The following is a 26,094-nucleotide window of genomic DNA, read 5'->3' as shown; positions in this document are numbered from 1 at the left end:
GGGTGGAAAGAAAAAAATCAATCCACCAAATGAAGAAAAAAGACCAATAAGTTCATGTAGATAGGACACCAAGATGGAACCTCGATGTAGTCTCGGAATGGTAATGCTTCATTCCGATGTATAACAATCAGAACAATCCAGCAGTTTAAAAGACACCCGGGGTTGTGCTTCCACCAGGGCCGGACTTATCATTGGGCTTGACTGGGCTCAAGCCCATGGGCCCCGCCCAATAGGGAGTCCCACGGGCCCTGCTGAGATACATAGCGGAGTGTACTTGGCTCGGCTCCGCTCACAGTCACGCCCAGTCCCACCCTATAATGGACATAACACAGGGACTGGGCGTGACTGTGAGCCGAGGCAGTACACTTGGCTACTCTTAGCTCCGCTCGGGACTGTGAGAGGACCCGAGAGCCATCAAGAGGACCCGGGAGACACCAAGAGGACCCGAGAGCCATTGAGAGGACCCGAGAGCCATTGAGAGGACTCGAGAGCCGCCGAGAGGACTCGAGAGCCGCCGAGAGGACCCGAGAGCCATCAAGAGGACCCGAGAGCCGCAAGAGGACCCAAGAGCCACGAGGGGACCCAAGAGCCATCAAGAGGACCCGAGAGCCGCAAGAGGACCCTAGAGCCACCGAGGGGACCCGAGAGCCGCAAGAGGACCCGAGAGCCACCAAGGGGACCCAAGAGCCATCGAGAGGACCCAAGAGCCACCGAGAGGACCCAAGAGCCATCGAGAGGACCTGAGAGCTGCAAGAAGACCCGAGAGCTACCGAGGGGACCCAAGAGCCATCGAGAGGACCCAAGAGCCGCCAAGAGGACCCGAGAGCCACCGAGATGACCCGAGAGCCGTTAAGATACACAGGACTCTGTATCTCGGCGGCACCATTTTTAAACTTTAAGACTGCACTGACAAGGCTGCAATGACACTGGACAAGGCTGCAGATGGATGGGCAAGGCTGCAGATGGACACTGATAAGGCTGCATTGATGGGCATTTAAATGTAAGTTTTTTCCTTAAACTTCCCTCCTAAAAGTTTTTTTCCTTAAAATTCCCTCCTAAACTTGGGGTGCGTGTTATACGCCTGCACGTCTTATACATTGATAAATACAGTATTGTATAGAAGGTAGGGCCCCGAAGTGACTCAAGCCCAGGGGCCCCCGCCACCCTAAGTCCTGCCCTGCCCACCATCTGGGGATGGGGGGGGGTTGGGACTCTTACCATGAGTAGTGGATCTACACACCAGCGGCGGTGAATCATACAAGCGTAGATGCAAGCACGGTTTGCATGCATCAGACTCCAGGGGCGAGACACTCTGACTCCTTCTCTGATGGCCAGTAGATGTAAAGATCAGGACTGCAAGTAGTCATCAGCCACACTTCTGCAGGAAATAATGCGGGCAAAGGTTGTTGTAGGATAAAAAATAGAAAAGGGGCCTCCACATGGCATCGATCAAAAATGATGGAGTTTATTTAAATAAAAATAAAACGTCAAGACAGATAAGTACTATAAGAAGGTAATAATCGTGTAAACAGATAAAAATGCGCAGTTGGTACAGCTTAACAAGCGTGGTAACCACGGGTCTCCCCCCATGGAGTCTGATCCATTCAAACCCTGCTTGCTTCTACACTTGTACAATTCACCGGCGCTGGTGTGTGGATCCACTACTCATGGTAAGAGTCCCGAACCCCCCTATCCCCAGACGGTGGAGGCACAACCCCGGGTGTCGTTTAAAGTGCTGGATTGTTCTGATTGTTATACATCAGAATGAAGCATTACCATTCCGAGACTACATTGGGGTTCCATTTTGGTGTCCTATCTACATGAACTTATTGGTCTTTTGTCTTCATTTGGTGGATTGATTTTTTTCTTTCCACCCTGTATCATTTATTCACAAACACCTTTGTTTCTAACGTATATTTTGATGTACGTTTGTGTGTATGATAGGGACATTTTCATTTTTTATTTTATGGCACAATATTCAATAATTTATATTTTGTGTGTTTCTTGTTTTTCTGCACATATTTGGCACGAGTGACACGTCATTGTGTCATTTAGATCGCCCGCAGATCTCATATGTTTTAGGTTTTTTTTTGCAGGTGATGAACTGCCTAATGTGATAGTCCCCACCTGACCTGACGTGACCACTGATGGAAAGCTAGTGGCTTTCCTAGTTTTGTCCCTAGTAATTCTGCATGCTTTGCATCTCTTACATTTATAGAACCCAGTGCGGTCCAAAAAAGTGGGGGGTTTCTTAGGGGGCCGGATGACATTTTTGGCCCCAACATATTGCGTAACCCTGGGGCTCTTCTATGAATAAACTTAGGTTTGTTGGGAAGGATCTTTCTAAGGGTTTGGTCTTTTCGTAATATTGGCCAGAAGGTTTTAATGATCCTTTCCACCTCTTTATATTGGAGATTAAAACCTGAAACAAATGGCAGGTTGAATTGGTCCCCCCCCCCCCCCCTGGCTTTTAGGCTCAAAGGGGTAAGGCGATCAATTTGCCTAACTTGTTCTCTCGTTATCTCCAATTTTCTTTTATTGTACTCTTTTTCTATGAATCTATCAATGAGCAGGGCCGCTGATAGAAATCATGGGGCCCCGTACAGCCTACCTGACGGGGCCCCCTTTAGCTCCACCCCTGGTCCCTCCTTCAGCCCCGCCCCTGGCCCCTCCCCAGACCCCACCTTGAAACAAAGCATTGGCAGCACGGGTGGCACCGTCTGCAGCACAATACGGCATTGGCAGTACGGGTGGCACCGTCTGCAGCACATTACGGCATTGGCAGTACGGGTGGCACCGTCTGCAGCACATTACGGCATTGGCAGTATGGGTGGCACCGTCTGCAGCACATTACGGCATTGGCAGCACGGGTGGCACCGTCTGCAGCACATTACGGCATTGGCGGCACGGGTGGTACTGTCTCTGCAGGCAGCACATGCGTTATGGGTCATAATACATGTGCTACCGACAGACAGTGCCACCCATGCCGCCAATGCCGGAATGTGCTGCAAACAGTGCCAGCCGTGACACTTATGGCATAACACATGTGCTACTTGCTGACAGCGCCACCCATGCCGCCAATGCCACATTGTGCTGCAGATATTTCCACCCATAATGCCATTGGCAGCATTGTGGCACTGTCTCTGCAGGCAGCACATGCGTTATGACAGCACTGTCTGCAGCAGAAAATGGCATTGGCGGCATGGGTGGCACTGTCTGCAGCAGAATAAGGCATTCTTCCGCGCCCGAAATAGAGGAAATAGTCCCTCCCCTGCCACCACCTAGTCTGCAGATAGCTATCTGCAAAAAAAAATGTAGTTGGTAGTTGAGTCGGACGGGCTCTGATCGGCTGTGGCTTATTATATTAATTATTTTTCTGCTCAGCTTGCCCGGGCCCCCCTGCTGTCTGGGGCCCGGTACAACAGAGCCAGTTGTATTGGCCTATCAGCGGCCCTGTCAATGAGCATATTGGTTTGGGCCATAAACTCTTCCTCACCCGCACAATTCCTTCTGATTCTCAGGAATTGACCCTTTGGGATTGCTCTCTCTCGCTTGGGGTGATGGCAACTACGGGTGTCTCCTGTGGAGTCATTTTTTTTACACTCTAGCTTCTTCCTGAGTGGGCATTGGAGTGGATTTATGCCATTAGTGCAACCAATCTGGTGTTACATAGTTACATAGATAGTTAGTCAGGTCGGAAAAAAGACACAAGCCCATCCAGTTCAACCTTAAAAAAAATAAAAAAATATTAATTCAAAAATAACGTACAATCCCATCCCCTGGATCACTAGGCCTCAAAACTGCTGTGGGCCTACTCTCTCAGTTGCAGAGCCTTGGGCCAGCAGGCCCCCGAGGCGCAGGACCATGCGCCACAAACCCCAGGCCAGGAGGGCCATGAGGTCGGAATAGCAGACCCCGAAAAACGAACCACCAAAAATGGTGTCGGTACCTTAAATACCCTCTCCCAGAATGCACAGCAAGGAAACCACTCCCACTGAACTATTTCCGAGCAAGAGATAGTATTCAATACATCCAGCTTGCTGCATTTCCACACCTACCAGAGGTGACAGCGACACCTACAGTCAAGTGGGAACCAGTGCAACCCAGCTAGACTCGTACAGAAACCAGAACTTTTGAAGAAAATTCAATATGAGCCGACTATAGCTTCAGACAAGTAAATTTGAAAAAATAATAGCGTCTGCCCATCAGGACCAGGGCGCTACATGTGCATTTAGGAAATAATCCCGGCCTTTCTTAAAGCAATCTACTGAGCCGGCCAGATCCACCTCTGCAGGGAGTCTATTCCACATTTTCACAGCTCTTACTGTGAAGAAACCTTTCCGTATTTGGGGATGAAATCTCTTTTCCTCTAGACGTAAAGAGTCCTCCTTGTCCTCTGTGATGACTGTAAAGTGAAAAACTCGACACCAAGTTCCCTATATGGACCCCTTATATATTATACATGGTGATCATATCCCCCCTTATATATTATACATGGTGATCATATCCCCCCTTATATATTATACATGGTGATCATATCCCCCCTTATATATTATACATGGTGATCATATCCCCCCTTATATATTATACATGGTGATCATATCCCCCCTTAATCTCCTCTTATCAAGAGAATAAATTCAGTTCCTCTAATCTCTCCTCATAGCTGATCTCCTCCATCCCTCTTATCAGTTTGGTTGCCCTTCTCTGCACTTTCTCCAGTTCCCCGATATCCTTACTGAGAACTGGAGCCCAAAACTGAACGGCATATTCCAGATGAGGTCTTAGGCCGCGTACACACGCGCGGACTGTTTGCCCAACCTTGTTCGTCAAACAGTTTCGGCAAACAGTCCGCTCAAAATTTGCATGAGCGGACTTGCCCACACACGAGCGGACTGTTTCAGCGAACTGTTTGCCAAACAGTCCGCTCAACTTTTGAAATGAACGGACTCGCCCACGTAAGGCGGAGGCAAATCCGCCCATTTCGAGCGCGTGTACAGGTAGGCGGGGCCCGCGAAGGAGACGTCGCGGGCTCCGCCGCCTGGAATGGGCTTAAAGGGGAACCCCAACGCCGAAAAAAATCGGCGTGGGGGTTCCCCCAAAGTCCACACCAGACCCTTGTCCGAGCACGCTACCCGGCCGGCCAGGAAAGGGGGGCGAGCGAGCGCGCCCCCCCTCCTGAGCCGTACCAGGCCGCGTGCCCTCAACATGGGGGGTGCCTTGGGGAAGGGGGGGCCGCGCGGCCCCCCCACCCCAAAGCACCTTGTCCCCATGTTGATGAGGACAAGGGCCTCTTCCCGACAACCCTGGCCGTTGGTTGTCGGGGTCTGCGGGCGGGGGGCTTATCGGAATCCGGGAGCCCCCTTTAAGAAGGGGGCCCCCGGATACCGGCCCCCCACCCTATGTGAATGAGTATGGGGTACAATGTACCCCTACCCATTCACCTGTGAAATAAAGTACAAAAAAAAACACAACACAGGGAAAAAATATTTTATTGCACAGCTCCGGGGGTCTTCCGTCTTCGGGGTTCTTCTCGCCGGACTCCTCCGCTATCTGTGTGTAGCTCTTTTACTAGCGGAGGAGTCTGGCTTTCTTCCTCCCCGCCGCCGGCCTCTTCTCCCGACTTCGGGGTCTTGTCCCCCTCTTCAGTTCTTCTGCCGGGCCACCGCGCCTTCTTGTAGCTCTTTTGCAGGCGGTGGCCCGGTCTTCTGTCGCCGCTGCCTTCCGTTCTTCTGTCGCCGCCTTCGGTTCTTCTGCCGGGCCACCGCGCCTTCTTGTAGCTCTTTTACAGGCGGTGGCCCGGTCTTCTGTCGCCGCTGTCGCTGTCGCCGTCGCCGCCTTCCGTTCTTGTTCTTCTTCTTGTTCTTCTTGTTCTTCTCCAGGAGATGTTGACACGTCGCTCTCTCCGGCCGGAATGCCAGAGCCGCGCTGTGCGGTCACTTATATAGTGACAATGGGGCGGTGTCACATGGTATATGTCACATGGGTTGGTCACATGGTGACCCCGCCCCCTTACGATGTCATAGTCCCCATGTGACATCAACCCATGTGACCAACCCATGTGACATATACCATGTGACACCGCCCCATTGTCACTATATAAGTGACCGCACAGCGCGGCTCTGGCATTCCGGCCGGAGAGAGCGACGTGTCAACATCTCCTGGAGAAGAACAAGAAGAACAAGAAGAAGAACAAGAACGGAAGGCGGCGACGGCGACAGCGACAGCGGCGACAGAAGACCGGGCCACCGCCTGCAAAAGAGCTACAAGAAGGCGCGGTGGCCCGGCAGAAGAACCGAAGAGGGGGACAAGACCCCCGAAGTCGGGAGAAGAGGCCGGCGGCGGGGAGGAAGAAAGCCGGACTCCTCCGCTAGTAAAAGAGCTACACACAGATAGCGGAGGAGTCCGGCGAGAAGACCCCCGAAGACGGAAGACCCCCGGAGCTGTGCAATAAAATATTTTTTCCCTGTGTTGTGTTTTTTTTTGTACTTTATTTCACAGGTGAATGGGTAGGGGTACATTGTACCCCATACTCATTCACATAGGGTGGGGGGCCGGTATCCGGGGGCCCCCTTCTTAAAGGGGGCTCCCGGATTCCGATAAGCCCCCCGCCCGCAGACCCCGACAACCAACGGCCAGGGTTGTCGGGAAGAGGCCCTTGTCCTCATCAACATGGGGACAAGGTGCTTTGGGGTGGGGGGGCCGCGTGGCCCCCCCTTCCCCAAGGCACCCCCCATGTTGAGGGCACGCGGCCTGGTACGGCTCAGGAGGGGGGGCGCGCTCGCTCGCCCCCCTTTCCTGGCCGGCCGGGTAGCGTGCTCGGACAAGGGTCTGGTGTGGACTTTGGGGGAACCCCCACGCCGATTTTTTTCGGCGTTGGGGTTCCCCTTTAAGCCCATTCCAGGCGGCGGAGCCCGCGACGTCTCCTTCGCGGGCCCCGCCTACCTGTACACGCGCTCGAAATGGGCGGACTTTCCGAGCGGGAACAGTTTGCTCATTTCGAAAGTAGCCTACACACGGGCGGACTGTTCGCTCAAACACAGTTTCAGCGGACAGTTTTTCGGAATTTCCGAAAGACTTTGTCCGTCCAACTGTCCGCTGAAACTGTCCGCTGAAAGCCCACACACGAGCGGACTGTCCGCCCAAACACTGTTCAGCGGACAAGGTTGGGCGAACAGTCCGCCCGTGTGTACGCGACCTTACTAATGATTTGTACAGATGATATCTCTCTCTCTGGAGTCCATACCTCTCTTATACAGGAAAGGACTTTGCTCGCTTTGGAAACCGCAGCTTGGCATTACATGTTATTATTGAGCTTATGATCTACCAAAACCCCCAGATCCTTCTCCACTATGGATCCCCCCAGATCCTTCTCCACTATGGATCCCCCAGATCCTTCTCCACTATGGATCCCCCAGATCATTCTCCACCTTGGACTCCCTCAGATCCTTCTCCACTATGGATCCCCTCAGATCCTTCTCCACTATGGATCCCCTCAGATCCTTCTCCACTATGGATCCCCCCAGATCCTTCTCCACTATGGATCCCCCAGATCCTTCTCCACCATGGATCCCCCAGATCCTTCTCCACTATGGATCCCCCCAGATCCTTCTCCACTGTGGATCCCCCCGATCCTTCCACACCTTGGACTCCCTCAGATCCTTCTCCACTATGGATCCCCCCAGATCCTTCTCTACCATGGATCCCCCCAGATCCTTCTCCACTATGGATCCCCCCAGATCCTTCTCCACTATGGATCCCCCCAGATCCTTCTCCACTATGGATCCTCCCAGATCCTTCTCCGCTATGGATCCTCCCAGATCCTCCTCCACTATGGATCCCCTCAGATCCTTCTCCACTATGGATTTCCCCAGATCCTTCTCCACTATGCATCCCCCAGATCCTTCTCCACTATGGTGGATCCCCCAGATCCTTCTCCACTATGCATCCCCCAGATCCTATTCCACTATGGGTCCCCCAGATCCTTCTCCACTATGGATCCCCCCAGATCCTTCTCCACTATGGATCCCCCCAAATACTTCACCATGGATCCCCCCAGATCCTTCTCCACTACGGATCCCCCCAGATCCTTCTCCACTATGAATCCCCCCAGATCCTTCTCCACTATGGATCCCCCAGATCCTTCTCCACCGTGGACTCCCCCAGATCCTTCTCCACTATGGATCCCCCCAGATCCTTCTCCACCATGGATTCCCTCAGATCCTTCTCCACTACAGATCCCCCCCAGATCCTTCTCCACTATGGATCCCCCCAAATACTTCACCATGGATCCCCCCAGATCCTTCTCCACTACGGATCCCCCCAGATCCTTCTCCACTATGAATCCCCCCAGATCCTTCTCCACTATGGATCCCCCAGATCCTTCTCCACCATGGACTCCCCCAGATCCTTCTCCACTACGGATCCCCCCAGATCCTTCTCCACTATGGATCCCCTCAGATCCTTCTCCACTATGGATTTCCCCAGATCCTTCTCCACTATGCATCCCCCAGATCCTTCTCCACTATGGATCCCCCCAGATCCTTCTCCACTATGCATCCCCCAGATCCTTCTCCACTATGGGTCCCCCAGATCCTTCTCCACTATGGATCCCCCCAGATCCTTCTCCACTATGGATCCCCCAAATACTTCACCATGGATCCCCCCAGATCCTTCTCCACTACGGATCCCCCCAGATCCTTCTCCACTATGAATCCCCCCAGATCCTTCTCCACTATGGATCCCCCAGATCCTTCTCCACCATGGACTCCCCCAGATCCTTCTCCACTATGGATCCCCCCAGATCCTTCTCCACCATGGATTCCCTCAGATCCTTCTCCACTACAGATCCCCCCCAGATCCTTCTCCACTATGGATCCCCCCAAATACTTCACCATGGATTCCCCCAGATCCTTCTCCACTACGGATCCCCCCAGATCCTTCTCCACTATGGATCCCCCAGATCTTTCTCCACCATGGACTCCCCCAGATCCTTCTCCACTACGGATCCCCCAGATCCTTCTCCACTATGGATCCCCCCAGATCCTTCACCACTATGGAGCCCCCCTCAAATGTACTCTCCCTAGTATGTATGATGCATATTCTTAGCACCCAAGTGCAGAACTTTACATTTATCAACATTAAACCTCATCTGCCACATAGTCACCCAATTAGACAGAGCATTGAGGTTAGATTGTAAATTGGAGACATCCTGTAAAAAGGGGTCAAACATCTCTGGTGAGTGGTCATCTTCGTGGTGGGAGATCTAGAAATTTTATCTCAGAGTATTCCATTTTGGTGTTGGGATTTATTCACTTATGGACTTTATGCTTGCTTATTTTCTCATGAATGTGCACATTTGAGTTTGATGCAGTGTTTTCTTAGCAACTGTTGGGTCATATTGTTGAAGTTCTGTATGTAAATGATACATACTCATTTCCAGTAGATGTTGGATTAAGTTCAGAAAGAGTAAATGGAATGCTGGATTTTGTTCTGATTTCCATCTAATAAGTCACCGCTGTGGAGGTTTCAGGTTATACAGTATATCAGAATCAAATATCAGCTCCCTAAATACAGCTTTAAATACATGGTACAGTACATGGATTCTGTAAAGTTGACTAAGCTGACCCACTAATGAGTGGCATTTTCTTTGCTGTGTCCCACCAGGCTGTGTGGAGTTCCTTGATCAGCCTACCATGGCATTCGTGCGGCTCCAGGAGGCGGTGGAGCTGGACTCTGTGTTGGAAGTTTCTATCCCAGTGCGCTTTCTTTTTGTTCTTCTGGGACCCAGCACAGTCAATATGGACTATCATGAAATTGGAAGGTCCATCTCCACCCTCATGTCAGATAAGGTGAGTTCAGGCACTCTTCCCAGCTGTAGAAGGTCCCCGGTTCCTTCCAAAAAAGGCTTCCATTACCAGATAGTCTTCCTATCAGTAGAAGGTTCTCGGTTCCTTCCAAGGAAAGAAGGCTTCCATTACCAGACATTCTTCCTAGCAGTAGAAGGTCTTCAGTTCCTTCCAAAAAAGGCTTCCATTACCAGACATTCTTCCTAGCAGTAGAAGGTCTCCGGTTCCTTCCAAAGAAGGCTTCCATTACCAGACAGGAAGACTGTCTGGTAATGCAAGCCTTCTTTGGAAGGAACCAGAGACCTTCTATGGCTAGGACAAGAGCTAGTCATGGAAACCTTCCTTGGAAGGAACCAGGGACCTTCTACTACTAGGAAGGTTTCCATGACTAGCTCTTGTCCTAGCCATAGAAGGTCTCTGGTTCCTTCCAAAGAAGGCTTGCATTACCAGACATTCTTCCTAGCAGTAGAAGGTCTCCAGTTCCTTCCAAAAAAGGCTTCCATTACCAGACATTCTTCCTAGCAGTAGAAGGTCTCCAGTTCCTTCCAAAAAAGGCTTCCATTACCAGACACTCTTCCTAGCAGTAGAAGGTCTCCGGTTCCTTCCAAAGAAGGCTTCCATTACCAGACAGGAAGACTGTCTGGTAATGCAAGCCTTCTTTGGAAGGAACCAGAGACCTTCTATGGCTAGGACAAGAGCTAGTCATGGAAACCTTCCTTGGAAGGAACCAGGGACCTTCTACTACTAGGAAGGTTTCCATGACTAGCTCTTGTCCTAGCCATAGAAGGTCTCTGGTTCCTTCCAAAGAAGGCTTGCATTACCAGACAGTCTTCCTAGCAGTAGAGGGTTCCCGATTCCTTCCAAGGAAAGAAGGCTTTCATTATCAGACACTTGTCCTAGCAGTAGAAGGTCCCCAATTTCTTCCAAAGAAGGTTTCTATTACCAGGCACTTTTCCTATCAGTAGAAGGTCCCCAGTTCCTTCTAAAGAGAACTTTCATTACCAGACACTCTTCCTAGCAGTGGAAGGTCCTTAGTTCCTTACAAAGAAGACTTCCATTACCAGACACTCTTCCTAGCAGTAGAAAGTCTCCGGTACCTTCCAAAGAAGGCTTCCATTACTGGACACTCTTCCTAGCAGTTCCTTGCAAAGAAGGCTTCCTTTACCAGACAGTCTTCCTACCAGTAGAAGGTCCCCGGTTCCTTTGAAGGAAAGAAGGCTTCCATTATCACACTTGTCCTAGCAGTAGAAGGTCCCCAGTTCCTTCCAAATAAGACTTCCATTACCAGACAGTCTTTTTAGCAGTAGAAGGTCCTGGTTCCTTCCAAGGAAGGTTTCCATGACTAGATGCTTGTCCTAGCAGTAGAAGGTCTCCAGTTCCTTCCAAAGAAAGCTTCCATTACCAAACACTCTTCCTAGCATTAGGTCCTTGGTTCCTTCCAAAGAAGGCTTCCATTATTCTCTTTTCCTGTGGAGATGAAGCCGCACAAGAGGCTAGAATTAAATATTTGATTTCATTGTGAGAAACATGTAAATACGGATGGGGATTAGAAGTCCCAGCCTTGTTTCTCTTTACATTTAGGTCCTACTTTATGAAGTGCCATATGGCCAAAGTTGCATGAGGGCAACCTTCTCCTGCATTTACATGTTTCTACTATACATAAAGCTCCATCTTAGGATCCATGCGTACCTGAGATCACACAATGAAAGGAAATCAGTTTTCTCATTGCGGCATTGTAATATATCCTGTATATACTCTATTTATACTGCCTTTTCATGCATTTCAATAGCCGTTATTCACTTCAGTATTTCTTTTAACTGTGCACCCGCCTTTGCTCCGTCTCCGCGACTCTCTTTTTCCTGTGCCCATCCTTACTACTCTTCCTTTTAGGCCTCTGAGTTGTCCTAATTTTCCAAGTCTATCCTCTCCTTGCTGTGCTCCTTCGTGACCCTCCCCATGTATATCCCCCCCAGTCATTCCACGAGGCCGCCTACCTCGCTGATGATCGCCAGGATCTTCTGACTGCCATAAACGAGTTTTTGGACTGCAGCGTGGTGCTGCCACCCTCTGAGGTGATGGGCGAGGAGCTTCTGCGATCAGTGGCCCTCTTCCAGAGAGAGATGCTCCGAAGACGGCATGGCCAAGAGAAGAAGGTGGCAGAAGAAGTCAGCACTACCAAAGATAAAGGTGAGTCAGCCTGACCCACTCCTACACCATTCACGGGGACGCAGGTTGGCCTTTATAAATCAGGGGGTTGAAGCGGTGAAAGGACGAGAGGAAGATTGAAAATTACTGGTTGGGATGAGTTAGTCACACTGGGCAACTTTCCCACTAAGACTTTTCAGGGGCAAGCCTCAGGATATGCTGTCTAAAGTAAAGCTGTAATTGGGGAGGGGGTCTCTCAGCTGTGGGCATCATATACTAGGGATCCCATTGTGAAATGGAGTGCTATGATCCAAGGAGATCCATATTTCCCAGCACTAGTCATTGTGAAGGAAGGCTGACATGACTTAGATTTAAACTTGTTTTGTGGGCCAAGCCTAAGCTTCATACCAGGGATGTGGACATCATGATAAAGTCTCTTTTATACCATATGGGAGGAAATGTACCTTCCAGCATGTACTCAGCTCCTTGTTTCCCTTCTGTCTTCAGATCTCCTCACAAAAGCTGCTGTGTCAGACGAAGGGGAAGATGATCCCCTACGGAGGACTGGCAGACCATTTGGGGGCCTCATAAGAGATATCCAAAGACGTTATCCCAAATATCTAAGTGATTTCCGTGATGCGCTCAGTCCACAATGCATGGCGGCTGTCATCTTCATTTATTTTGCGGCACTGTCCCCTGCAATTACTTTTGGGGGACTTCTGGGTGAGTAATTTGTTCTATGCAATGATCTCAATCTGTTCACCTAAATGTCTTTTCATACTCCTCTACCTCTAACATTTTGTGTCTCTCCATCACCCCCATGTCACATATCCATCATTTGCTGGACCCTACCCTTTCCCATGCCCATGTTTCCTCCTCAGGTGAGAAGACAAAAGGTTTGATTGGGGTATCAGAACTTATCATTGGAACCTGCATACAGGGAGTAATATTCTGCCTCCTGGGGGCCCAGCCGCTACTTGTCGTTGGATTTTCGGGACCCTTATTGGTGTTTGAAGAAGCTTTTTACACGGTGAGGTTTGCATAAAAGGTTAATCCAAAAAAATGCTGATTAGGTAAGGAGAGCATACCAGGGAAACCTTGGGGAAGAGGAATTGGGGAAGAATAGGCGAAGGAAGAAAATCAACACCTTGGCCAATGCATAGTAGACACTAGGACAGTGATGGCGAACCTTGGCACCCCAGATGTTTTGGAACTACATTTCCCATGATGCTCATCTGCACTGCAGAGTGCATGAGCACCATGGGAAATGTAGTTCCAAAACATCTGGGGTGCCAAGGTTCCCCATCACTGCACTAGGACCTGTGTGGTTTGGAGTCCAGAAAAAACATAGAAGCCGAGTGATGAGGATAATTGATAAGGGGAACCTGTTAGTGTGCAGTAGGGTGATTCTGGAATTTGGTGGTTGATATTGTGTGGAATTTGGATCTTCTTTACAATGTAACTGAAAATGAAAAAGGAAGAAAGAGATGGAGACTTGTTATGTAGATATTGCCATTTGGTGGAAATCTTAATGAACAATCCTCTTTCATGAACAGTTCTGCTCTGCAAATGGTCTGGAATACTTGGTTGGCCGTGTGTGGATTGGTGTTTGGCTAATTGTCATCGTGGTGGCCACTGTGGCCTTCGAAGGAAGCTTCCTGGTCCGCTTTGTCTCACGTTTTACGCAGGAAATTTTCTCCATCCTTATTTCCCTCATCTTCATCTATGAGACCTTCTACAAGCTGTTCAAGGTAAGACTTTCAATCGCTCTTCTTCTTTTTCCTAAAGCTATAACAGATGATTCCAAACTAGAAGCCCCACCGTCCATCTCTCCCACTATCAGCTCCTCACCTGTGGCTTGACATGGATGTACTTGTATTTCATCTTTCACCCGCCACAGAACTGTAACTTTCTATTGTTTTTTACATGCAGATTCTTGTCTTTTCTGTTTCAGGTTTTTCAGGAGCATCCTCTTACGAACTGCAATACCAAAAACCTGACAGAGCCTGAGGATGTGAATGTGACCAGCATCTCACTACACAACAGCACTGCCGTGCCCACCCGCGTCCTGGGACAGCCGAACACGGCGCTTCTCTCTCTAGTACTCATGGCCGGCACTTTTTTTATAGCTTTCTTTTTGCGTAAACTGAAGAATAGTAACTTTTTCCCTGGAAGGGTGAGTGGCTACTGAATGGCTGTGCTACTTCATATTAAGGAACAGTGCAGTATTAATACTCACCAGTGTCTGCAAAGTGTCACGCTCACCCTAACCTTGCTAGTGGCTCTAACGCTTATATTGCCGAAATCATTCTCAGAAATCTCAATCCGACTTACCCAACCTAAACCTCAACAACTACAAACCTAAACCTCAATACTCTCAACACCTACAATCCTAAACCTCAACACCTACAATCCTAAACCTCAACAACTACAAACCTAGATTTCAATACCTACAATCCTAAACCTCAACACCTACAAACCTAAACCTCAACACCTACAATCCTAAACCTCAACACCTACAAACCTCAACACCTACAAACCTCAACACCTACAATCCTAAACCTCAACACCTACAAACCTCAACACCTACAATCCTAAACCTCAACACCTACAACCCTAAACCTCAACACCTACAATCCTAAAGCTCAACACCTACAAACCCCAACACCTACAAGCCTAAACCTCAACACCTACAAACCTCAACACCTACAATCCTAAACCTCAACATCTACAATCCTAAACCACAACACCTACAATCCTAAACCTCAACATCTACAAACCTCAACACCTACAATCCTAAACCTCAACATCTACAAACCTCAACACCTACAATCCTAAACCACAACACCTACAATCCTAAACCTCAACATCTACAAACCTCAACACCTACAATCCTAAACCTCAACACCTACAATCCTAAACCTCAACACCTACAATCCTAAACCTCAACACCTACAATCCTAAACCTCAACATCTACAATCCTAAACCACAACACCTACAATCCTAAACCTCAACATCTACAAACCTCAACACCTACAATCCTAAACCTCAACATCTACAAACCTCAACACCTACAATCCTAAACCACAACACCTACAATCCTAAACCTCAACATCTACAAACCTCAACACCTACAATCCTAAACCTCAACACCTACAATCCTAAACCTCAACACCTACAATCCTAAACCTCAACACCTACAATCCTAAAGCTCAATACCTACAAACCTAAACTTCAATACCTACAAACCTCAACACCTACAAACCTAAACCTCAACACCTACAATCCTAAACCTCAACACCTACAAACCTCAACACCTACAAACCTAAACTTCAATACCTACAAACCTCAACACCTACAAACCTAAACCTCAACACCTACAATCCTAAACCACAACACCTACAATCCTAAACCTCAACACCAACAATCCTAAACCACAACACCTACAATCCTAAACCACAACACCTATGAGCCTCACACCTACAATTGTAAACCTTAACACCTACGAACTTCAACACCTACAAACCTCAACACCTCTAAACCTAAACATTAAACCTGACCCATAACCTAGTGCCCAACCCTAACCCTTCATTAACAAGTTCATTATACTGTAGGTCTATCAAACATGCCATAAAATATCGCCAAAAAAAACAAGTCAGCGCATAAAAAATATTGATCTGTTCTTATTCTTCTATTCCCGTTCTCCAAACCTTCTTCTTGGTAAATTAAGCAACTCCCTTCTCCCAGAGTCCTTTTCCAGAGCACAGTGGCTTCCTCTGTCCCCACAGATCTCCATAGTCCACATCTTTTTCCTTCAAATTATTTCTCAGCCTCATGCTTATAATATCTAATAGTCGTTTTATGACCATTTCATTATTTCCATAATTGAATTACTTCACCATTATTTACCGCTCCTCGTTCATCATTCTACTCTTACTCTTTTCTGTATGATTATACCTCTTCCTATCTATCCCTCTACTCTCCAACTCTTCTCTATACGACCCCACCTCTTCCTATCTATCCCTCTACTCTCCAACTCTTCTCTGTATGACCCCACCTCTTCCTATCCATCCCTCTACTCTCCAACTCTTCTCTATACGACCCCACCTCTTCCTATCTATCCCTCTACTCTCCAACTCTTCTTTATATGACCCCACCTCTTCCTATCCATCCCTCTACTCTCCAACTCTTCTCTATACGACCCCACCTCTTCCTATCCATCCCTCTACTCTCCAACTCTTCTTTATATGACCCCACCTCTTCCTATCCATCCCTCTACTCTCCAACTCTTTTCTGTATGACCCCACCTCTTCCTATACATCCCTCTACTCTCCAACTCTTCTCTATATGACGCCACCTCTTCCTATCCATCCCTCTACTCTCCAACTCTTTTCTGTATGACCCCACCTCTTCCTATCCATCCCTCTACTCTCCAACTCTTCTCTATATGACCCCACCTCTTCCTATCCATCCCTCTACTCTCCAACTCTTTTCTGTATGACCCCACCTCTTCCTATCCATCCTTCTACTCCCCAACTCTTCTCTGTATGACCCCACCTCTTCCTATCCATCCCTCTACTCTCCAACTCTTCTTTATATGACCCCACCTCTTCCTATCCATCCCTCTACTCTCCAACTCTTCTCTGTATGACCCCACCTCTTCCTATACATCCCTCTACTCTCCAACTCTTCTCTATATGACGCCACCTCTTCCTATCCATCCCTCTACTCTTCTCTATATGACCCCACCTCTTCCTATCTATCCCTCTACTCCCCAACTCTTCTCTATATGACCCCACCTCTTCCTATCCATCCCTCTACTCTCCAACTCTTCTCTGTATGACCCCACCTCTTCCTATCTATCCCTCTACTCTCCAACTCTTCTCTGTATGACTCCACCTCTTCCTATCTATCCCTCTACTCCACAACTCTTCTCTGTATGACCCCACCTCTTCCTGTCTATCCCTCTACTCCCCAACTCTTCTCTGTATGACCCCACCTCTTCCTATCCATCCTTCTACTCCCCATCTCTTCTCTATATGACCCCACCTCTTTCTATCCATCTTTCTACTCCCCAACTCTTCTCTGTATGACCCCACCTCTTCCTATCTATCCCTCTACTCTCCAACTCTTCTCTGTATGACTCCACCTCTTCCTATCCATCCCTCTACTCCACAACTCTTCCCTGTATGACCCCACCTCTTCCTATCCATCTTTCTACTCCCCAACTCTTCTCTGTATGACCCCACCTCTTCCTATCTATCCCTCTACTCTCCAACTCTTCTCTGTATGACTCCACCTCTTCCTATCCATCCCTCTACTCCACAACTCTTCCCTGTATGACCCCACCTCTTCCTATCCATCCCTCTACTCTCCAACTCTTCTCTGTATGACCCCACCTCTTCCTATCTATCCCTCTACTCTCCAACTCTTCTCTGTATGACTCCACCTCTTCCTATCTATCCCTCTACTCTCCAACTCTTCTCTGTATGACTCCACCTCTTCCTATCCATCCCTCTACTCTCCAACTCTTCTCTGTATGACCCCACCTCTTCCTATCTATCCCTCTACTCTCCAACTCTTCTCTGTATGACTCCACCTCTTCCTATCTATCCCTCTACTCCACAACTCTTCTCTGTATGACCCCACCTCTTCCTATCCATCTCTCTTCTCTCCAACTCTTCTCTGTATGACCCCACCTCTTCCTATCCATCCCTCTACTCCCCAACTCTTCTCTGTATGACCCCACCTCTTCATATCCATCCCTCTACTCTCCAACTCTTCTCTGTATGACCCCACCTCTTCATATCCATCCCTCTACTCTCCAACTCTTCTCTATATGACCCCACCTCTTCATATCCATCCCTCTACTCTCCAACTCTTCTCTGTATGACCCCACCTCTTCCTATCCATCGCTCTACTCCCCAACTCTTCTCTGTATGACCCCACCTCTTCCTATCTATCCCTCTACTCTCCAACTCTTCTCTGTATGACCCCACCTCTTCCTATCCATCCCTCTACTCCCCAACTCTTCTCTGTATGACCCCACCTCTTCCTATCCATCCCTCTACTCTCCAACTCTTCTCTGTATGACCCCACCTCTTCCTATCCATCTCTCTTCTCTCCAACTCTTCTCTGTACGACCCCACCTCTTCCTATCCATCCCTCTACTCTCCAACTCTTCTCTGTATGACCCCACCTCTTCCTATCCATCTCTCTTCTCTCCAACTCTTCTCTGTACGACCCCACCTCTTCCTATCCATCCCTTCTACTCCCCAACTCTTCTCTGTATGACCCCACCTCTTCCTATTTATCCCTCTACTCTCCAACTCTTCTCTGTATGACCCCACCTCTTCCTATCCATCCCTCTACTCCCCAACTCTTCTCTGTATGACCCCACCTCTTCCTATCCATCCCTCTACTCCCCAACTCTTCTCTGTATGACCCCACCTCTTCCTATCCATCCCTCTACTCTCCAACTCTTCTCTGTATGACCCCACCTCTTCCTATCCATCCCTCTACTCTCCAACTCTTCTCTGTATGACCCCACCTCTTCCTATACATCCCTCTACTCTCCAACTCTTCTCTGTATGACCCCACCTCTTCCTATCCATCCCTCTACTCTCCAACTCTTCTCTGTATGACCCCACCTCTTCCTATCCATCCCTTCTACTCCCCAACTCTTCTCTGTATGACCCCACCTCTTCCTATCCATCCCTTTACTCTCCAACTCTTCTCTGTATGACCCCACCTCTTCCTATCCATCCCTCTACTCCCCAACTCTTCTCTATATGACCCCACCTCTTCCTATCCATCCCTCTACTCCCCAACTCTTCTCTGTATGACCCCACCTCTTCCTATCCATCCCTCTACTCTCCAACTCTTCTCTGTATGACCCCACCTCTTCCTATCCATCCCTCTACTCTCCAACTCTTCTCTATATGACCCCACCTCTTCCTATCCATCCCTCTACTCTCCAACTCTTCTCTGTATGACCCCACCTCTTCCTATCCATCCCTCTACTCCCCAACTCTTCTCTGTATGACCCCACCTCTTCCTATCCATCCTTCTACTCTCCAGCTCTTCTCTATATGACCCCACCTCTTCCTATCCATCCCTCTACTCTCCAACTCTTCTCTGTATGACCCCACCTCTTCCTATCCATCCCTCTACTCTCCAACTCTTCTCTATATGACCGCACCTCTTCCTATCCATCCCTCTACTCTCCAACTCTTCTCTATATGACCCCACCTCTTCCTATACATCCCTCTACTCTCCAACTCTTCTCTGTATGACCCCACCTCTTCCTATCCATCCCTCTACTCTCCAACTCTTCTCTATATGACCGCACCTCTTCCTATCCATCCCTCTACTCTCCAACTCTTCTCTATATGACCCCACCTCTTCATATCCATCCCTCTACTCTCCAACTCTTCTCTGTATGACCCCACCTCTTCCTATCTATCCCTCTACTCCCCAACTCTTCTCTGTATGACACCACCTCTTCCTATCTATCCCTCTACTCTCCAACTTTTCTCTGTATGACCCCACCTCTTCCTATCTATCCCTCTACTCCCCAACTCTTCTCTGTATGACCCCACCTCTTCCTATCCATCCCTCTACTCTCCAACTCTTCTCTGTATGACCCCACCTCTTCCTATCCATCCCTCTACTACCCAACTCTTCTCTATATGACCCCACCTCTTCCTATCCATCCCTCTACTCCCCAACTCTTCTTTGTATGACCCCACCTCTTCCTATCCATCCCTCTACTCTCCAACTCTTCTCTGTATGACCCCACCTCTTCCTATCCATCCCTCTACTACCCAACTCTTCTCTATATGACCCCACCTCTTCCTATCCATCCCTCTACTCCCCAACTCTTCTTTGTATGACCCCACCTCTTCCTATCCATCCCTCTACTCTCCAACTCTTCTCTGTATGACCCCACCTCTTCCTATCCATCCCTCTACTCTCCAACTCTTCTCTGTATGACCCCACCTCTTCCTATACATCCCTCTACTCTCCAACTCTTCTCTGTATGACCCCACCTCTTCCTATCCATCCCTCTACTCCCCACCTCTTCTCTATATGACCCCACCTCTTCCTATCCATCCCAATACTCTCCAACTCTTCTCTGTATGACCCCACCTCTTCCTATCCATCCCTCTACTCCCCAACTCTTCTCTGTATGACCCCACCTCTTCCTATACATCCCTCTACTCTCCAACTCTTCTCTATATGACCCCACCTCTCCCTATCCATCCCTCTACTCCCCAACTCTTCTTTGTATGACCCCACTTCTTCCTATACATCACTCTACTCTCCAACTCTTCTCTGTATGACCCCACCTCTTCCTATCCATCCCTCTACTCTCCAACTCTTCTCTGTATGACCCCACCTCTTCCTATCCATCCCTCTACTCTCCAACTCTTCTCTATATGACCGCACCTCTTCCTATCCATCCCTCTACTCTCCAACTCTTCTCTGTATGACCCCACCTCTTCCTATCCATCCCTCTACTCTCCAACTCTTCTCTGTATGACCCCACCTCTTCCTATCCATCCCTCTACTCTCCAACTCTTCTCTGTATGACCCCACCTCTTCCTATCCATCCCTCTACTCTCCAACTCTTCTCTATATGACCGCACCTCTTCCTATCCATCCCTCTACTCTCCAACTCTTCTCTGTATGACCCCACCTCTTCCTATCTATCCCTCTACTCTTCAACTCTTCTCTGTATGACCCCACCTGTTCTTATCCATCCCTCTACTCTCCAACTCTTCTCTATATGACCCCACCTCTTCCTATCCATCCCTCTACTCTCCAACTCTTCTCTATATGACCCCACCTCTTCCTATCCATCCCTCTACTCTCCAACTCTTCTCTATATGACCCCACCTCTTCCTATCCATCCCTCTACTCTCCAACTCTTCTCTATATGACCCCACCTCTTCCTATACATCCCTCTACTCTCCAACTCTTCTCTATATGACCCCACCTCTTCCTATCTATCCCTCTACTCCCCAACTCTTCTCTGTATGACCCCACCTCTTCCTATCCATCCCTCTACTCTCCAACTCTTCTCTGTATGACCCCACCTCTTCCTATCTATCCCTCTACTCCCCAACTCTTCTCTATATGACCCCACCTCTTCCTATCTATCCCTCTACTCTCCAACTCTTCTCTATATGACCCCACCTCTTCCTATCCATCCCTCTACTCTCCAACTCTTCTCTGTATGACCCCACCTCTTCCTATCCATCCCTCTACTCTCCAACTCTTCTCTGTATGACCCCACCTCTTCCTATCCATCCCTCTACTCTCCAACTCTTCTCTATATGACCCCACCTCTTCCTATAGAGGTCGACCGATATATCGGCCGATATTTGCCGTTTTTTAATTAATCGGCATCGGCCGATTGTGCTGGTAAAAAGCCGATATAGAACTGCAGCGGGACTTTGAAATGACTTCTGTAATAGAAGTCAGTGTAAGTTGCCATAGAAACGTCTTTCCTCCTCTCTGGGCTGCCAAGAAAAGAACAGAAAGATACAATGTTTACACTTCTGAATGAATGAATGAAATCATCTCCGTGTGTACAAGTTCTCAGTTTAACCATTTAAAGCGGGAGTCCACCGGGACTCCGCGTTTTTTTTTTTTTTTTTTAAAAGCCAGCAGCTACAAATACTGCAGCTGCTGACTTTTAAATAGTGACACTTACCTGTCCAGCGCGCCCGCGATGTCGGCACCCGAAGCCGATCGCTCGCTCGGCTGCCGGGTCCCGCCGCCATCTTGGGTATGGGAATCAGGAAATGGAGCCTTTCGGCTTCATTTCCCGGTTCCCTACTGCGCATGCGCGAGCCGCGCGGCGCAATCCAGACGGTCCCCGCTGCCTCTGGGAGCTGTGTGTTTCCCAGCAGGCAGCGGGGCACTTGCTGAAGGGGGCGGGCGCTTGCGGAACGTATGCCCCGTTCCGCAGAGAGCTAGCCCGGAAGTGGGTGCAGTTACCTGGATTATCCAGGTAACTGCACCCCCCTCCCCCCTGAAAGGTGCCGATTGTGGCGCCGGAGGTGGGGGGGGATTCCGATGAGCGGAGGTCCATTTTAGGGTGGACCTCCGCTTTAAAGACTAAATCTTTTCTGACACTTATTGCTTACAAGTAAAAATCCTGTATTTTCTGCCAGAAAATCACTTAGACCCCCCAAAAATTATATATATTTTTTAGCAGAGATCCTAGGGAATAAAATAGCGGTTGTTGCAATATTTTATGTCACACGGTATTTGCACAGAGGTCTTTCAAATGCATTTTTTTGGGAAAAAAACACACTATTTAAAAAATAAAAATAAAATAAAAACAGTAAAGTTAGCCCATTTTTTTTTTCGTCCAAAAGTTTTGACTACCTGTTTTTATTTAATATATCATTTTCTTTTTTTTATCTAAATAATACATACAAGTAAACTGATTGGAGGTTTGTTTTGTTTAATAAATGTTTAAATGTAAGAAATTTTCTGTATCACTTATGAAGGCTGCTTTCACACTGGAGCGTTGATGGTAAAATGCAAGTTTTAGCGGCTCTTTACCATCATTTTAGCGGTGCTATTTGGCTGCTAGTGGGGCACATCTAACCCAGCTAGCGGCCAAGGAAGAGGTTAAATGCGCCCATGAAGCACCGCTGCCAAATCACATTGCATGCGCTTCGGCAGTGGTGCCCATTCATATCAATGGGCAGGAGTGGTGGAGGAGCGGTGTACACCACTCCAAACGTGCTGCTTGCAGGACTTTTTTTTAAGATCCTGCCAGCGCATCACCTCAGTGTGAAAGCACTCGGGACTTCCACACAGACTGCAGGGGAGCCATTTTGCAGGCACTTTACAGGCGCTATTTTTAGCCCAAAAGCGCCTGAAAAACACCCCAGTGGGAAAGGTGTGTTAGATTAAGGGGGATTAAAAAAAAATAATAATAAATAAAAAAGGAAAAAAATAAATAAATAAAATAAAATCGGCCTAACATATCGGCCCAAAAAAATCGGCATCATATATCGGCTATCGGCCGCCATGATTTCTAAATATTGGCATCGGCATCGGCCAGAGAAAAACCCATATCGGTCGACCTCTATCTTCCTATCCATCCCTCTACTCTCCAGCTCTTCTCTATATGACCCCACCTCTTCCTATCCATCCCTTCTACTCCCCAACTCTTCTCTGTATGACCCCACCTCTTCCTATACATCCCTCTACTCTCCAGCTCTTCTCTATATGACCCCACCTCTTCCTATCCATCCCTTCTACTCCCCAACTCTTCTCTGTATGACCCCACCTCTTCCTATCCATCCCTCTACTCTCCAACTCTTCTCTGTATGACTCCACCTCTTCCTATCCATCCCTCTACTCTCCAGCTCTTCTCTATAAGACCCCACCTCTTCCTATCCATCCCTCTACTCTCCAACTCTTCTCTGTATGACCCCACCTCTTCCTATCCATCCCTCTACTCTCCAACTCTTCTCTGTATGACTCCACCTCTTCCTATCCATCCCTCTACTCTCCAACTCTTCTCTGTATGACCCCACCTCTTCCTATCCATCTCTCTTCTCTCCAACTCTTCTCTGTACGACCCCACCTCTTCCTATCTATCCCTCTACTCTCCAACTCTTCTCTGTATGACTCCACCTCTTCCTATCCATCCCTCTACTCTCAAACTCTTCTCTGTATGACCCAACCTCTTCCTATCCATCCTTCTACTCTCCAGCTCTTCTCTATATGACTCCACCTCTTCCTATCCATCCCTTCTACTCCCCAACTCTTCTCTGTATGACCCCCACCTCTTCCTATCCATCCCTTCTACTCTCCAACTCTTCTCTATATGACCCCACCTCTTCCTATCCATCCCTTCTACTCTCCAACTCTTCTCTGTATGACCCCCACCTCTTCCTATCCATCCCTCTACTCTCCAACTCTTCTCTGTATGACCCCACCTCTTCCTATCCATCCCTCTACTCTCCAACTCTTCTCTGTATGACCCCACCTCTTCCTATCCATCTCTCTTCTCTCCAACTCTTCTCTGTACGACCCCACCTCTTCCTATCCATCCCTTCTACTCCCCAACTCTTCTCTGTATGACCCCACCTCTTCCTATCCATCCCTCTACTCTCAAACTCTTCTCTGTATGACCCAACCTCTTCCTATCCATCCTTCTACTCTCCAGCTCTTCTCTATATGACCCCACCTCTTCCTATCCATCCCTTCTACTCCCCAACTCTTCTCTGTATGACCCCACCTCTTCCTATCCATCCCTTCTACTCCCCAACTCTTCTCTGTATGACCCAACCTCTTCCTATCCATCCCTCTACTCTCCAACTCTTCTCTGTATGACTCCACCTCTTCCTATCCATCCCTCTACTCTCAAACTCTTCTCTGTATGACTCCACCTCTTCCTATCCATCCCTCTACTCCTCAACTCTTCTCTGTATGACCCCACCTCTTCCTATCCATCCCTATACTCTCCAGCTCTTCTCTATATGACTCCACCTCTTCCTATCCATCCCTCTACTCTCCAACTCTTCTCTGTATGACCCCACCTCTTCCTATCCATCCCTCTACTCTCCAACTCTTCTCTGTATGACCCAACCTCTTCCTATCCATCCCTCTACTCTCCAGCTCTTCTCTATATGACCCCACCTCTTCCTATCCATCCCTTCTACTCCCCAACTCTTCTCTGTATGACCCAACCTCTTCCTATCCATCCATCTACTCCCCAACTCTTCTCTGTATGACCCCACCTCTTCCTATCCATCCCTCTACTCTCCAACTCTTCTCTATATGACCCCACCTCTTCCTATCCATCCCTTCTACTCTCCAACTCTTCTCTGTATGACCCAACCTCTTCCTATCCATCCTTCTACTCCACAACTCTTCCCTGTATGACCCCACCTCTTCCTATCCATCCCTTCTACTCCCCAACTCTTCTCTATATGACCCCACCTCTTCCTATCCATCCCTTCTACTCCCCAACTCTTCTCTGTATGACCCAACCTCTTCCTATCCATCCTTCTACTCCACAACTCTTCCCTGTATGACCCCACCTCTTCCTATCCATCCCTTCTACTCCCCAACTCTTCTCTATATGACCCCACCTCTTCCTATCCATCCCTTCTACTCCCCAACTCTTCTCTGTATGACCCAACCTCTTCCTATCCATCCTTCTACTCCACAACTCTTCCCTGTATGACCCCACCTCTTCCTATCCATCCCTTCTACTCCCCAACTCTTCTCTGTATGACTCCACCTCTTCCTATCCATCCCTCTACTCTCCAGCTCTTCTCTATATGACCCCACCTCTTCCTATCCATCCCTTCTACTCTCCAACTCTTCTCTGTATGACCCCACCTCTTCCTATCCATCCCTATACTCTCCAGCTCTTCTCTATTTGATCCCACCTCTTCCTATCCATCCCTCTACTCTCCACCTCTTCCTATCCATCCCTCTACTCTCCAGCTCTTCTCTATATGACCCCACCTCTTCCTATCCATCCCTTCTACTCCCCAACCCTTCTCTGTATGACCCAACCTCTTCCTATCCATCCCTTCTACTCCCCAACTCTTCTCTGTATGACCCCACCTCTTCCTATCCATCCCTTCTACTCTCCAACTCTTCTCTGTATGACCCCACCTCTTCCTATCCATCCCTATACTCTCCAGCTCTTCTCTATTTGATCCCACCTCTTCCTATCCATCCCTCTACTCTCCACCTCTTCCTATCCATCCCTTCTACGCTCCAACTCTTCTCTATATGACCCCACCTCTTCCTATCCATCCCTTCTACTCCCCAACTCTTCTCTATATGACCCCACCTCTTCCTATCCATCCCTATACTCTCCAACTCTTCTCTGTATGACCCCACCTCTTCCTATCCATCCCTCTACTCTCCAACTCTTCTCTGTATGACCCCACCTCTTCCTATCTATCCCTCTACTCTCCACCTCTTCCTATCCATCCCTTCTACGCTCCAACTCTTCTCTATATGACCCCACCTCTTCCTATCCATCCCTTCTACTCCCCAACTCTTCTCTATATGACCCCACCTCTTCCTATCCATCCCTATACTCTC

At 48.6% G+C, this 26,094-nt stretch overlaps 1 protein-coding gene across 4 annotated transcripts in view; it reads left to right on the top strand.

Annotated features, from left to right (window-relative positions):
- Positions 1–26,094, top strand: part of SLC4A2 (solute carrier family 4 member 2) — a 120,907-nt gene that overhangs the window by 82,050 nt on the left and 12,763 nt on the right. For all 4 annotated transcript variants that reach the window (XM_077493683.1, XM_077493684.1, XM_077493685.1 and 1 more), the window contains 6 exons: positions 9,664–9,848; positions 11,819–12,032; positions 12,498–12,713; positions 12,872–13,020; positions 13,547–13,741; positions 13,945–14,166. In XM_077493683.1, coding sequence (XP_077349809.1) covers positions 9,664–9,848; positions 11,819–12,032; positions 12,498–12,713; positions 12,872–13,020; positions 13,547–13,741; positions 13,945–14,166 — 1,181 coding nt within the window. The remainder of the gene's footprint in view (positions 1–9,663; positions 9,849–11,818; positions 12,033–12,497; positions 12,714–12,871; positions 13,021–13,546; positions 13,742–13,944; positions 14,167–26,094) is intronic.

Source organism: Lithobates pipiens, unplaced genomic scaffold (genome assembly GCF_037356315.1).
Source record: "Lithobates pipiens isolate NorthernLeopardFrog02 unplaced genomic scaffold, aLitPip1_a1.2 Scaffold_19, whole genome shotgun sequence".
In the NCBI taxonomy this organism is placed as follows: domain Eukaryota; kingdom Metazoa; phylum Chordata; class Amphibia; order Anura; family Ranidae; genus Lithobates; species Lithobates pipiens.
Note: the sequence above shows the minus strand (reverse complement) of the source record. Positions and strands in the feature narration are given on the sequence as shown.